The 15003-nt window shown below is 38.2% G+C and overlaps 1 protein-coding gene across 10 annotated transcripts in view; it reads right to left on the bottom strand.

The window, feature by feature from the left end:
• hdx (highly divergent homeobox) overlaps nucleotides 1-15003 on the bottom strand; it is a 90093-nt gene that overhangs the window by 45099 nt on the left and 29991 nt on the right. For all 10 annotated transcript variants that reach the window (XM_048544581.1, XM_048544584.2, XM_048544588.1 and 7 more), the window contains 2 exons: nucleotides 10235-11365; nucleotides 5872-5925 (listed from right to left, as the gene is read on the bottom strand). In XM_048544581.1, coding sequence (XP_048400538.1) covers nucleotides 5872-5925; nucleotides 10235-11365 — 1185 coding nt within the window. The remainder of the gene's footprint in view (nucleotides 1-5871; nucleotides 5926-10234; nucleotides 11366-15003) is intronic.

The following is a 15003-nucleotide window of genomic DNA, read 5'->3' as shown; positions in this document are numbered from 1 at the left end:
ACCAATCCAGTCAAACTCCTCAACATTAAATTCACTGAAGCCTAGGGACTGAAGTTCAACAGAGGTAGTTATCTAATCAAGGAACATTCCACACTCCTCCATCAGCATTCCTGGATCTGAAGCACCGTCAGAGTAAACCCATCCTTGATGGGGCATTGGGATACCACTATACCAAAGAGGTTCTAGGAGTCCTCATTCGTGATTCCACACCTAACATGGATTCAGATCAAAAAGAGTCATGAAGACCACCATTAATTATCATCAACCACTTACCCTCAGCTCACAATGCAGCACTCAACTTTGAAAATTACTTGGAGAATGAGAGGAGCAGGGCAAGGGTCATCAAGAACATCACTAAAATAGCTGAGTGGTGTACTCAAGTTGTAGCTGTCAATGGGGCTTTTTCAAATGATGAGGGAAACAACGCAATGAAGGAACTAACTGGGCCATATCATGACCAACCTACCTGTACACATACAGTAAGTCCTCATTAAGACAAAGTGTGACATTAAATTCCAATAAAAGTTTGGCAATATCATAACTATTTCCTTAGGGAAGCAATTAAATTGGGCTTCATGCATGCCAAGCATCAAAAGCAGGCCACTCAGTGAACCAATAGATCCCAGAAAAGTCTGCTGACATCCACATCTGGTCAAAAGCTGTTGTGGACAATAAGAAAGAGGTGACGGCTGCATGAACACATGATATTTCATCAAGAGATAAGACCACATGACATCCTCCCAACTGGATACCTTCCCAAACTTTTCATCTTCACAAATGCCAGTGTCCAGTTAATTCAGTCCACTGCACATTACAGGAAAAAGCAGCTGAATGTCACAAACACAGGAAAATCTGTTGATTCCAACCAGGCTATACATTCATATTAAAGACCTGTGCACCAACCAAACCAAACTATGCCGTTATGGTTAGTACAAGGGTATCCATTCAACTATACATATTCCATATCCAAAAACACACCATGTTTTGCATCTTCTCCACAATAGTCAATAAAATGATAGGAGTCAATGGTGCCATTACGGAGAATGAGGCCTAACCACCAACAACCTACTTAGACTTTGCCAGAACACCTCAGTATGAGAAATCATCAGTTCGTTCATCCAGAGGGAATTGCAAGAGCTGAATGGCAAAGCAATGAAAATAGTAACTGCCCTCCACATGAAGGCAACATTCAACCACACAATCACTGTAAAGTTTAATTCAATGTAGGTCAAAAGATAATTTCCTCCAGTAACTGGTGTTAGAGCTGATATGTGACAAGATGGCTGTGAAATGCTCATTTTCAGACCTTTCATAGGAATTGCCAGAGTGTTAGTGAATAGGATAGTCAGAAGCTAACCAACGTACCCCTGCAAGATTTCTTCAGGGAAGTGTTGAGTTAATCATCCTAAGCCACTTCAATCAGTTTGCCTTGGTCAGGAGGGAGATGTGGAACTGTGCATTGATTTGCAACTTATATAATAATAAGTAGTATATTCCAGACAAGAATGAGACCGAAACAACATCAGTGTCTGAGAAATGGCAGGTGACATTTCCTTTACACAAGTAAAAACTAATGACCAACAAGGAAAATGTCAAGCATCTTCATGATCCTTCTAAAGAAGATCATCACTCCACAAGCAGCATCTTGAAGGCCACCAGACGCATTACTGTTCATGCCATATTAATATTGCAGATGCAACTGGAAGGCAACAGAGATTAAAGGATGATCTAACGTTGGCATTTAAGATGATAAACTGAGTTAAGGGAGATAGAAAGGACATACTTCCTTTGGCGAAAAAATTATGAACAAAAGGAAAATTCCCTTGAAATTGGAGCTAGATTGTACTGCTTCACAGAATGGGCTATATTTCAAGGGAGCTCAAACCCAATCCATGTAACTTTGTTTTTTAATTTAACCCTTTTATCTCATATTATTCTAATGTCAGTGTTTCACCTCCTCAAAACCAATATATCAATCCTGAGGGGTAATGCCCAGAACTGAACTCTGTTTCAGATTTCACTGAATAATTCAATTCCTAGTCGTTCGAAGATTCACAACTTTTGACAAGTGAAGAGTATGTTACAATATTTGTTGCTCACCTGGATGAAGGCTGCTACAGCAACACTTAAAGAACCTTGGTGCCATTCAAATCAGAACATTTCACATGTCAGTGACCTCAGCATTGGACACAAGTTCCATGCCCATCAACAATGAAGAATGGTTGCAATATCAGGATATACCAACTAGTCATGGTTACACTAAAATCAAAGCCTTTCCAACAAGAGATCTGCCTCCAAAAGAAAAAAGCAAACCTAATGATACAGACTACACGCTGCTTCTTCGTTATCTTGGACTTCACAATGCCACAAAGCCATTGGACATTGTCAGCAGAAGGCAACCTATTAGCATATTTTTAGGGTGACTGCAAATGCCCATGGGAGATGGCCGTTCAACTGAACGTGTTCTACTATTGAGTAAACTGTACCTAATCTGTATCTTACCTCCATCTACCTGTGGTTGCATAACCCTTGATAAGCCCATCATTAAAAATATACAGCTGACGATAACAGCAGCTTTGGCTTTCCACTAACCTAGGTCTAATTTTAAGGTCATGATCCCTTGGCTCAGATTCTTCAAGAAGCGAATTCATCCAATGTTGTTCCAAACCCTTCAGCCCTTTTCAGCGTCATTCTTACTTAGCCTATTTCAAAGGCTAAACACATCCAATCAAAGTACAGGGCCTGAAATTTAAGGCAGTGCACCTATAAATCTCAAGATAATTTATTTTTAATAATGCATAAATCTTACAGTATTGCATACAGCAATGATGTACAAGTATTCTTATGTCAAAGTGGTCTATAAATATAGGAATTATGATGATACAAGTTTATTGTAATTCTAGTATTAAAGAAAAAAATCAGATCTCACCTTAGGTTCTAAAAATGCATTACATGGTAACCATCTACAAAGCGAACCTAAATAGTACACAGCATTATTAAATTCAGCAGTTTTCTGATGGGAAGCATAGCCAAGATCTTCCCTCCTTTGGATAATCAGATCTTGGATGATACCTGAAATGTGTACATCAGTACCCTTAGAATGCACGGACTATCTGTGAACAGCGCAAAAAAACAGAAACTTCCTATGGCAATTAACCAGTCCCAGAACACTCAAAATTAAGAGTCCGAGATTGAGGATTGTTTAGACTCATTTTCCACAAATAGCTGAAGGAATTAAAACCTGCTCTAATTCCTGGGTAAGTATAAAACTGACTCCTATAGGGACATCTAAGATAACAAAGTGTGAAGCTGGATGAACACAGCAGGCCAAGCAGCATCTCAGAAGAACAAAAGCTGACGTTTCGGGCCAGAAGGGTCTAGGCTTCACACTTTGTTGTCTTGGATTCTCCAGCATCTGCAGTTCCCATTATCACCTGTACGGACATCTGACCTCTTCTCCCCTCAGTCTCCCCACACTGACTTGAACTCAACTCTATCAACATCAACCATTTGACCCCCAACACCATTTCCATAATCTGAACTGACCAGCCTACCCAATCAACTAGTCACTATACCTGAAACTGCAACCACATATCGATCCCCATCCTTTAACTCACGTAAACAGCTCAAACTTGTTCACTCATATAGCTTTTCAATGTAGTAACGCCTAACACCTGTCATGTGCTAGTAAATGAATGACTCTGCCAGAATTCCACAATCTCAGCTGTTAACAAAAAGGAGCAGTGAGGCTTGGTTTTTCCTGACTGTACCAAACTACAGGATTCAGCCACACTAAAAAGTACACAGCACACCACTGAAGCCTCCAATATTGGAGGTCGTGAAGTTGAGGCTTGGAATATGTGGGAACAGATGCAGGGCTTAAAAGGTAAGAGAACAGTAACTGATCAATATCTGCTTTTCCTGGAGGATTTGGGTCTAACATTTTAAAGATGTTTCTCAAGATTTCAAAATATTTTGCATTTTCATTGATCAACAGCATATAGGAAAGGACAGACAACCTCGATAGTCAACACAGTGTGAAGAAGAAGAAACTCAGGTCGGGCAGCATCAGAGGAGCAGGAAAGTCGACGTTTGAGGTCAGCGCCTTAATTGAGGCAATATAAATACCCTGTAATCTTAAAAAACCTTGAAGCTCTGCCATTCCGGGCTTTTCCTTCTAATGAAATCCAAAGAAAACTGAAACCTTCTCAATTACCACAAGATGGAGCTTGGGCATCAAATTGTTTTGTTGACAGCATGTTTGAAAATCCATTCTTAAAAATGCTGCAAGCTGGTGCAGCTGGCAAGAGAATCACCATGTTCCCATTGATTTTTTTTTAAAAAATATCCAGACCTTAATCATGGTTAAGACACTAGGATAGTGTGAAGAGTCAGATCTGCTGCTGCAACCATTTGTAACTAACACGGAGACAAGCTTCAAGTATTTGTAAAATCTGGGCAAGCTCCAAATTACACATGAGACTGTGCAAGCTTCCTCATAATTATTATGTTCTGGCTTTATGATTTGGCACAAAATGCTTATCTGTGACTGCAACAACTCGAATGTACCAACAGAATCAGATTTTTAGCACAGGCACAAGAAATAGTTGTGATACTGCACCAGCTCAGATCCACCTTTGATAAAGGAACAACTGTCATCAATTTCAGGTACAAGAGCAGCAACTTGGACTTGTATAGCTTTTCCAAAACATTGAATTTTATCAAGATTAATAAGCAAAATTAGGGTGTGGTGCAAGGAGTTGGAACAGAGAATGCTCCCTGCTAGTAGTGTTATAGGAAGGGCAGGAATAAACCAGGCAAGACCAGACAAAATGAAATCAGTAACACATGGCTGGAAAAGGAGTCAAAGTCAAGGTGAGGCAAGATCAAGGATTTCAAATCAATCCACCAAGGAAGGAGGGGCAGCAGTGTTAGGGAATAGGAGTTTGCATAAGCTGCAGATGATAGTTTTAAATAAGTTAAATAACAGAGGTTGCAACTCAGGGAGGTTTGGGGCAGAGCCAGAATTGGGCTTCATGCATGCCAAGCATCAAAAGCAGGCCACTCAGTGAACCAATGGATCCCAGAAAAGTCTGCTGACATCTACATTCACACTAAATATCTGTATTATAAATTGAAACAAAATCAATGTGGCTTCAAAACATGGCAGGTATTTCAACCTTAGTACCATTAAAGATCTGATTTTGTGCAACATTAAGGCTTAAGCTCTTTGCACAAGTCAGAGCAGATTTCCAAGTAACATGATAAATCTTGGTCACTCTATTCTAAAAAAACGATATTTCAGAAAGAAGCACCAAGTGAACAAGAAAGGTGATCCCAGGTGTATAAGTTAGAAATACCTAAATTCTGGGCTTCTTTTGAAAAGGGGGCTGGGGGGGAGGGGGGGGGGGGAGTAATTCATTCAAATACTTAAATATTAAAATATAACAAAATTAATAAATCCAGCTTATTACTTATAAGTAAGCCAGAGGAAACAGTATGCTTGAAATACACCAGTAAGATTGTCTTTACCAACACAGCAACAGACGTATAACATAAGGTGTCTTGCAAGCAGCCAATTTTGAAAATTCCTACTAAATTTATTGACGTTGATAAATATGGTGATGGGAGAGTTAGATTATGAGGAAATAAATGACAATGGGCCAAGTGGACTTTGCATGAGTCTTGATTTTCTCAAATATTTTTCTAAACTTTTATTTATGAAGACAGACAGAAACTACCTGTCATTTTGACGGACGCCAGCATTCATGTTAAACATTGAAAAGAGTTTGAGGGTAAAGGGCCTATAATTTGCAATAGTGAAGGAGCATGAACTTAAAAATAATAGCAAAGCATACACATAATACTTACTGTTCTTTTCCTTGAGGTTCCAGTTATACAAGGCAATAGAACGGACCCAGACACCTGAAGTATAAAAACAACATTTGTGCTCAAATTATGATCTGTAAAACATACCATTAAAGCCTTTCCATAAACACCCAATATCCTTAAGGTGATTCAAGCCATCACCTCATGTTACACATTCATACCAGGCGACAGAATTGAGAATATTTTAAGACTTCAGAATTTTTTTTAAAAATTATCACGATGGATCCTGGACTGTCAGAAATGTGTTTACCTCACAATAAATGCAATATTGCAAACTTTAATTGACAACAGATACAAAGTTGAGATCTTTTAACATTTCTGTTAAAGCTGTTGATCAAAGTATCCAAAATAAAAGATCATACAAAAGCAGCAGGCAACTCTACTAATATTTCTTTCTTTCATTTCCAACTTTCTCTCGCAACTTTATCTTGGATTGCATTTGGAAGCGAAAAGGCAAGACTGCTGTTTGACTCTCTGACTCTACACAAATCACTACATTTATGCAGCAACTGATCTTGGACTTCCTTTGGTCAAATGGAAGAGTTAAATCTTGCTTAAAGAATTATTCAATAATTAATAACTAATGTAACCATTGATTGCCACATTTCAGAGGCATACTATTTTTTTAAAATTTGCTTTCAAGGAGAAGTGTGCAAAAAGCATTTATAATAATTCATATGGAAACCAAGAACTGACCTTGGAATCCAGCACCTGGCTGGTTCAGATCTGAATAGCAGATGACAACCTGCAGCATGTTTACACAGTCTTTACCAACTTTGGAGAAGTCAAAGAAAAAGCTCAGAGAATGAGGCCCAAGATAGTTTAATAAATTGGCCATTCCTACTGCAAACCAAGTTAAAATATATTTCTACTATTTTCATACGGCAGAGGAAATGTTTCCAGACCAGTATGGTTACAGAAGAACTGGGATACGGCACTAACTCAATAGCTCTTTAAAAGAGCCAGCACAGGCACAAAGGCCAATTGGCCTCCCTTTATGCCTAAGATTTTATACAAAATGAATTAAAGCACTTTGTGCTCTTGTGGCATCATCCACACATCACAATGACATAATGCTAACAAATTAGTATCAATTTAGATCAGACTTTAGCAGTGCCAAATCACTCAAACTTATAAAACTTCTCCCTCTTCTGCAAAAGTAACTTTGGAGAAATTATTCAGAGTTCAAAGCATAGTGACGATATTATGGCTTTCAGAGGTATATCTTGTCTTATTTTTTGAAGAGGGGTTTTAAGACAGAGGTGAAGTGTTGGCTATAATGGTTTGAATAAAGTACATAGCTTGTGAGGTCTTGGGTTTTCTTTGACAATAGAACCAGCCTTAATGGGTGGGATCAAGCTCCCACAGAGCCCAGATTTTTTTTTTAGTCTCTCAGTACCATTGCTAGAATCTTGAAGCTGGCTGTGGAAACTGTTTTTCCCCTCTCTGTTACAGCTAAAAGTTAGAGTTCTCTTCCTGCTGCTAGATATGCATGAGAGACTATTCTACTGAATTGACCTTTGCCAAGGGTGTGTTTGTGGATGTTAGTAAATTAAAATAGTCACTGTTTAGTAGTTAAATAATATATTATTCTGTTGTTAAGCTTTCCAGTAGTTATTCCAACTTCTTTCTTTTGTTGTATTTTAACTATAGTGTATAAATAAAGTGTGTTTTGCTTTAAGACTGGTAGTTTTACCAATCAAATTGCATCCAGAATGCAACATCTGACATTTGGCTTTAAAATAAGAAAAAGTTAGTGTCCAGGCTATCATCTTTATATGTTTTGAGGTGGTTTGGTCTGGTCTAAAACGATAGTGTAGGATTCCAACATGCTGACAAACTGTGTGTTCCATATTCAACATTCCACATTGCAGCTTATCGGCATTGTTAGAAACTCATAACTTCAAAATGTGAGGCTACATTTACAGTTGGGCATTGCAGAACTGAAACAGAATATTTCCTCATTTCTATTCTAAATTCAAATAGAAACAATGTAGACTCTAGTGCAAATTTACCAACATTTTTATACATTTTTCCTTCAGAAATCTGAGCTTAGCAAGACAAATTTAAATGAAAATATTTATGTTAATTCAGCAATGCAGAAGATGCGGTCTGCAAAGTGGCCTTAATATTCTGAATGTACTCAAGTTTTGGAAAATAGACATTTCAACATGGAGCTATTCATCACTCAGTTTCTCATATTGTCAGTCCACTAAATTTCTTTTCCTTGCCACCATGAAATTTTTGCTGTATCCTATCATTTGAATTTAACAATTGAGAATTTTCACTAAAATCAGTCGACGCAAAGCTGCTGAATTCAAGTTAAGAATGAGCTATTCTTCCATATACCATTTTTCTCCTCAAGATGTACAACAGTTCTTCAATCCAATGACATGTATACAATTCAATCTCATTTATTTTTCCTGAACTTCAAGTGCAATACACCAATCTGCAACATAAATTGTTGTGCAGTCCCATTTAACTCACTTGATGAAAGCTTTTACCTCCATTACTCTTTTGAACAATATCTCCCAAACCAAGAAATAAAAATCCTTGTTGAATATTTTAATGCATTCTGACCATATAGAAAACTGTTAATAGTAACACACTACATCTGCATTCCAAACTTTTGAAATCCCAGCATCTTGATAATTCATTGCAGTAGAATCTAGTGCCATCATGGCCATTCTGCATTACCTACTGGACATGAGAAGTTACTACTGACCATTTCAGATCACAGACAGTTGCTCAGCAGGTATCACTATGATTTGCTCCTCAGAATTTTACATTAAGTCAAACTACCTCCAACCACAAAGTACTGTGAACATTTACCATTTTTCTCCATGGAAAGAGGGCAGAGAACTGCTGTGGACGTAACTTCTAATAGCTTTGTAAACAAATTCAAGGAGACATTTAAAAAGAGCTTCCACTCCAGCTAACAGTTTGAGTAATCTTTCTTCCAAGTTTAACATGCATTAAAGTATTTTAGAAGAGAAACGGATTGAAAACATTTTATTTAATTTGGAAAATGCTAAAATGCATATTCTATTTCAAGGTACAAGAAAGGAAAAGATAGTTTTCTCTCAGGTGAAGAGAGATTCTAAGTAGAACTTTCAGATAACTCTCAGCTAAGAAAAGATGAACTAACTGTTAGTGCTGCAATTTTGTTTCACAATTAACTAGTTCACATTATCATATGGATGGACAGATGGTGCACAAGTATGTTTGTAAAGCATTAAACACAACATGTTTTCAATGAGTTTCTCTTCTGCAGTACTTTTATGTTTGGAATATTTGAAAGAAAAAGATTACTGAAATTACAATATGGAGTGGACTTTCTTCTTAAATGTCTCCTTCAATTCATTTACAATGCTATTACAAACTGTGTCCATGGCAGTTCACTGCTCTGTTTCCTTGGGGAAGAATATTAAATGGTCACGGTACTATGAAGCAAGGAGGTGAACTTTTTTATTGTGACTGAAGGTAGTTTGACTTGCTGGAGAAGCAAGCCATAGCGGTATCTGCTGAACAACTGTCAGTGGTCTGAAAGGATCAGTAGTAGCTTATCTATTCTACAATACCTATTGGACACGGAAGAGACAGAAAGATTGGTTCTGTGGATGTTGGCAGACAAATGCAAGAGGAAGTGTCTCACAAATAATTTCAACAACTGCAAGTTAAAGCATGGCAAAATTTGTAGGGCAAATGCAAGCAGAATTTAAAAGGAGTATGTTATTAACTACGCAATCAGTGGAATCTCCCATGATGCATTTGTATTGCAAGAATGCTTCCTAAGGCAGAAAGTGTTAGCTTTGTCTCAATGAGGATACAACCGCCGGTCCAGCTAAGATGTGCAAAAGTCAAAATAAAACCTAGCAAGTTCAATCTGAGCAGAACCCTTAGGTGTTGAACTCAACCTTGCAAATGGAAACCAAACAAACAGTCTAACCTTTGATGCACAAAGATTTGCTGTTGCTGTTTTCAATCTATTTACCTTACTATTATATATTTGAGTTTTTATTAAACTTTTATGGGCAATATAAATGACTGATTTTTAACCAGTGAGTATATTTGCCTTCAAAACAAAATAATTTTGTTTCAATTATGCGGAAAACAAAAACTGACTAAGTTTAATCCATTCATAAAAGACAATCGTGTAAAAATTCAGAAACAAAAGGGTATAGTGACAATGTCGGAAAATTACAAAGGTTTGAAAATCAAAAGGAAAGTATTCAGCAAGTGGTCGATATGACGTGTAATTACATTTAAAATGATTACATATATTGCTTTCTCACATTAGCACAATTGAAACACTATTTCCAATGAAAAAATAAAACATTGGTACCTGATAGTTACTCTGGGTGGGGTTTAGCCTTTGGTTGCTAGATGATGGAAGGCGGAGGTTAAATGAATCCTCTGCTGGGACAGCATTACTGTACAAGGTCATTGTTGTCCCAGGTGCTCGGAACTCTCCACTACGATAAAATGTGCTTCCAGATGTATCACGCGCACTGACCTGTGACGAACCAGTGCCGACGTTCCTTGCTTGTATTGCAAGAGATGCATTTGAGCACTCCATTTCTTTCGAGGTATTCGCTTCAGATACTCTTGGATGATTCTTCAGCTCTGAACTCATTGATGCAAGCTCCTCCTCCCTTGCATACTCATCAACATCTCCAGTTTCCATGGCAATGGAAAAGCATCCACTTTCCATCTGACGCAAGTTCCTAAATGCATGGTCCCCCCTGTTCTTTGAGCACTGCTCACTGCCTGCCAGTGAGTATACATCACGGATCTGGAGAGAGCTTACAGCAGAGTCGCCTGAGTTTCGGTTAACCTTGGAATCAGACAAACAGCTGGATGTACTTCTTGAGAAAGAGGGTTCACAAGTGAGTTTCCGTGGGCACTGAGATAGCTCTGCAATGGTTGAATTAAACTGTTGTTTCGACCAACCACTAACTGATTTAGTTGCGGCTGATTGTACTCTATTTATTTCAGTCTGAACATAAGCAGGACTGTAGTTTTTTGTACTGCAAGAATACACAGTGCTGGTGGGGCTGTGAACATTTAATGATCTAGATCCAGGAGTAATTTTCTCACAAATTGAAACTGCAGAGTTCTTGGAAACTGATTGCCTTTGACTTGTGGCATGCTGTTGCAATTCCATTTCAGTTATAGTTCTCCCTATCGATCTATGCACAAGACCCTTAGGAATGTCACATCTGTGGCCGTCCTTTTGGTGAGACAACACTTGTCCACTAGCAGAATGTGTAGAGGTAAACACACCAGTTACCATTACATTCCTACATGGTGATGTCAAAACTGTTTGCTGGCTCTGGGATGGAGAGACAAGGCTAGTATTTTTCACTGGTGTCTCAGATTTTCCCATCGTACTTGCTGGTCCTTGTGTAGACGGTGGATCTTCCAAACTGTATTTTGTAGAATTCAGTTTCCTTCTTTTATTGCCAATCCAAGTCTGCAAAACAGACAACATTAACTGTGCAAATGGCAGATTTTGTTTGAGAAAAGCACAGTCAATTCAAAAACTTAAAGTTCAGTACGGTCTTCTTAAACAGATAAAACAAGGAAAAAAATTCAGCCATTCCCCATAATTTGACATGGCAGGTTCAGTGGATAAATAAAAAACATTTATTATTGCACATTTTAAAAAAGTTATGTCTTAGAATTTCAATGCAAGTTAAATTTAACAATTGTGACCACCTTCAGATTTATACATGCAGCGTCCAATGACTGAGCCCAAAACATGCAAAGGTTGCAATTCCAGCCATTTTCTGTCAGACTTGCACATAAACCACCAATCTAATGGATGGACTTTCACAAAATAAAGGGTGAAGAAAAAGGATTTTTATGATAACTTGGCTAATCTCACTGGTAGTACTACTTTAGGCTCAGTGCTGTTCCTGTTGCGTTTCTTTGTCTCAAAAGAGTAATCACACACTAAAACCAGTACAGACAAGCAGTGATGTGATGATCAGGATTTAAAACCCAATTAGAAAACAAATCTGAAACTTGTCTGGGTCATGGGTCCATGTTTTACCCAAAAATATACTCAACAGAACTACTAATGAACGGGCCATGTTACTTAGCACGTGAACATGGAAGAAAGTCAAATAAGTAAGCCCAAATAAACTCACCAATTCAAAGATTTCTCTGTTTCACACCCACTCTCTACCCTTAAACAGGCATAGCACAAATACATTACTTTACATTAAAGAAATTAAAATACCTGATGCAAGCAAACTGCAGAGCAGGTTACCGATGATAATGCACATCAAAATAAATGAATAAATTAGAGTCCAGTTCTAATGACCCCATTGATAAACTCTTAAGTGGCTGTGAAATTGTCATACTGAAGCTATATGCAGAATCATAGAATCCCTACAGTGTGGAAGTAGGCTAATCAGCCCATCGAGTCCATACCAATCCTTCGAAAAGCATTCCATCCAGGCCTACCTCCCTAGACTATCTGTGCAACTCTACATCTCGCATGGCTAATTCACCTCGCTTGCACATTTCTGGACACTATGGGCAATTTTAGCATGGCCACCTAACCTGCTCATCTTTGGACTGTTGGAGGAAACCAGAGCATGCAGGGGAAACCCATGGGGAGAGCATAGGGAAAATGTGCAAACTCCGCACAGGCAGTTGCCCAAGGGCGGGAATCAAACTTGAGTCCCTGGTGCGGTCGGTGCTAACCATTAAGCCACTGCTGTGCTGTGGAAAGTATTGACAACAAGTCAATCAGCATCATACTAACTGCATGCATTTGTTATACATTCTTTGGAAATCCATAAACAGCTAGTGTTGAAACAACAAGATGAAAATTCTCTTCAAAAGACAATCCTTAATAAACAGAACATGGATAATGGAGATAATAAAATGAGGCTGGATGAACACAGCAGGCCTGACCCCAAGGGTCTAGGCCTGAAACGTCAGCTTTTGTGCTCCTGAGATGCTGCTTGGCCTGCTGTGTTCATCCAGCCTCACATTTTATTATCTTGGAATCTCCAGCATCTGCAGTTCCCATTATCTCTGATACTATCATGGATAATGGAGTGCTACTTTCTCATTAAATATTGTCACTTCAATTCAACAGGACAATATCACCCAGAATTATGCGATAAGCGCAAAAGCAGGACTTTGCAAAGATGCTGAACCATGAACAGAAATCACTGGAAATCCTTAACAGGTCAATGCAGCATAGTGAACGACCTGGAATGTTGCTGCTTCTCTCTCCAAATGTTCTAATTGACCAAGTACATAGTTTGAGCAATTTCAAGTGTTATCCAAGATAAATAAGGCAAGGGGGAGCAGTGGCACAGATATTGTTTTATATGTTGCAGAAATACATTTGAAGTTGAGCAATATACCTTTCATTTTACACATAATAATTCCTTCATTATACTTAAAACCTTCTCAGAACTCCTGTGATCTTCTATGAACTATCCTAGTATGAATAAAACACAAATTTTCCTTTTGCAATCAAACTGCAGACATGAAAACTTAAAAGGAAATAATGGAATATTGCATAAATTCACGCAAAGATCAGCCATCACTGTTTGCCAGTTTCCAGAATTTGCTGATATTACTTTTGACTTCAAACACCCACTTTCTTCATTTAAACGCACAATTTCAAAATATTCAATTACCGCTTTTAGTGGAAAGATGTTAATCAGTGTAAATAAATATACTTGGCTAATGCCATTGGGTGAGCCCATTACATCGTGTGCACAGATTTAAGATAATTGGAAATAGAAATTGGAGAAGCTTTTTGTTGAAAAGTGTTGTTACAATATGGAATGCATTGCATGAAAACATGCTGGAAGCAACTCAATTTGTTTTTATTATTTCACAAGATACCAGTGTTGCTGGCAAAACCAGTACGTTATGACAAATATACAAAACAGGTGAGGTAGAACTCGAGCGTGCCCTGCCAGTCAGTAAGATCAAAGCTGATCTGCTGGTAACCTCAAATCCATGTTCTCATCTACCCCTAATAATCTTTCAAACATGTAACTGACACAAAGCTATCTACCACTTCCTTAACAATATTCAAGGTCACTGCTTCCTCCACCAGCAAGTTTCTGACTCAACCCTGTGAAAGAAACAATTTTGCTTAATCTGTTTAAATAGATAAAGAGTTTTAAAAAAGAGATCTCACTTCTAGACAATCCTAGAAATAGAAATATCTCTACACCTTGTTCATCCCTAACTACCCTTGAGAAAGCAATGGTGAGCTACATCTTTGAACTATATCTCCTTGAACCACTAAATGCGGTGAGTAGCAGTGCACACACAATGGCGTTTGAAAGATTTCAGGACTTGCACCCATGATGCTGAAGGAAAGATAATACAGTTCCAAGTCGGAATGCTGTGTGGCTTGCAGGGAAACCTACAGCTGACGAGTTCTCCCAATCACCTGCTGCCTTGTCTGTCAAAGCAGTAGGTGAAACAAGGTTGGAGTGCATCTTGTAGGTGGTACACATTACTGTCAGCATGCGCCAGTTGTGAATGTTGAAGGTGTTAGACAGGGCGCCAGTCAAGCAGGTTACTCTGTTCCTGGATGGTATCAAATTTCTCAAGAGTTGCTTGAACTCCATCCATTCAGGCAAGCAGAAAACATTCCATCACAGTCCTGACTAGGAAGTCAGGCTTTGGACAGACAGGAAGTGAGTTATTTGTTGCAGAAGTCCTGGTCTCTGACCTGTTCTTGTTGTCACAGTATTTAGATGCTTATTTTAATTCAGTTTCTGGTCAATTTTAAATCCCTTGTGAGGCACCAGTGTTACTTTTAGCTTAATCAGTCACTTTCAAAAGTGAACATTTGAATGAAGAAATCATGAATATAAGCTACAAGAATGGAAAAAAGAAAAGTGAGTGAGGTTCTAGTTTGATCTTCCGAAGAATCAGCATCAACATAGCAGATTGTTCTATTAGGCCAAAATTTGCAAAACGTTTCCTGAGGATTCTTTTACGTATGTTACACCAACCTATACACTTGTTTGTTCTTTAAATAATAAACATTATGTCAAATTATCTTTATTGATCAACTGATCTATTTTATTCATGTGACAACTGCAATTTTAGTTATTT

Source organism: Stegostoma tigrinum, chromosome 15, assembly GCF_030684315.1.
Source record: "Stegostoma tigrinum isolate sSteTig4 chromosome 15, sSteTig4.hap1, whole genome shotgun sequence".
Taxonomy (NCBI): domain Eukaryota; kingdom Metazoa; phylum Chordata; class Chondrichthyes; order Orectolobiformes; family Stegostomatidae; genus Stegostoma; species Stegostoma tigrinum.
Note: the sequence above shows the minus strand (reverse complement) of the source record. Positions and strands in the feature narration are given on the sequence as shown.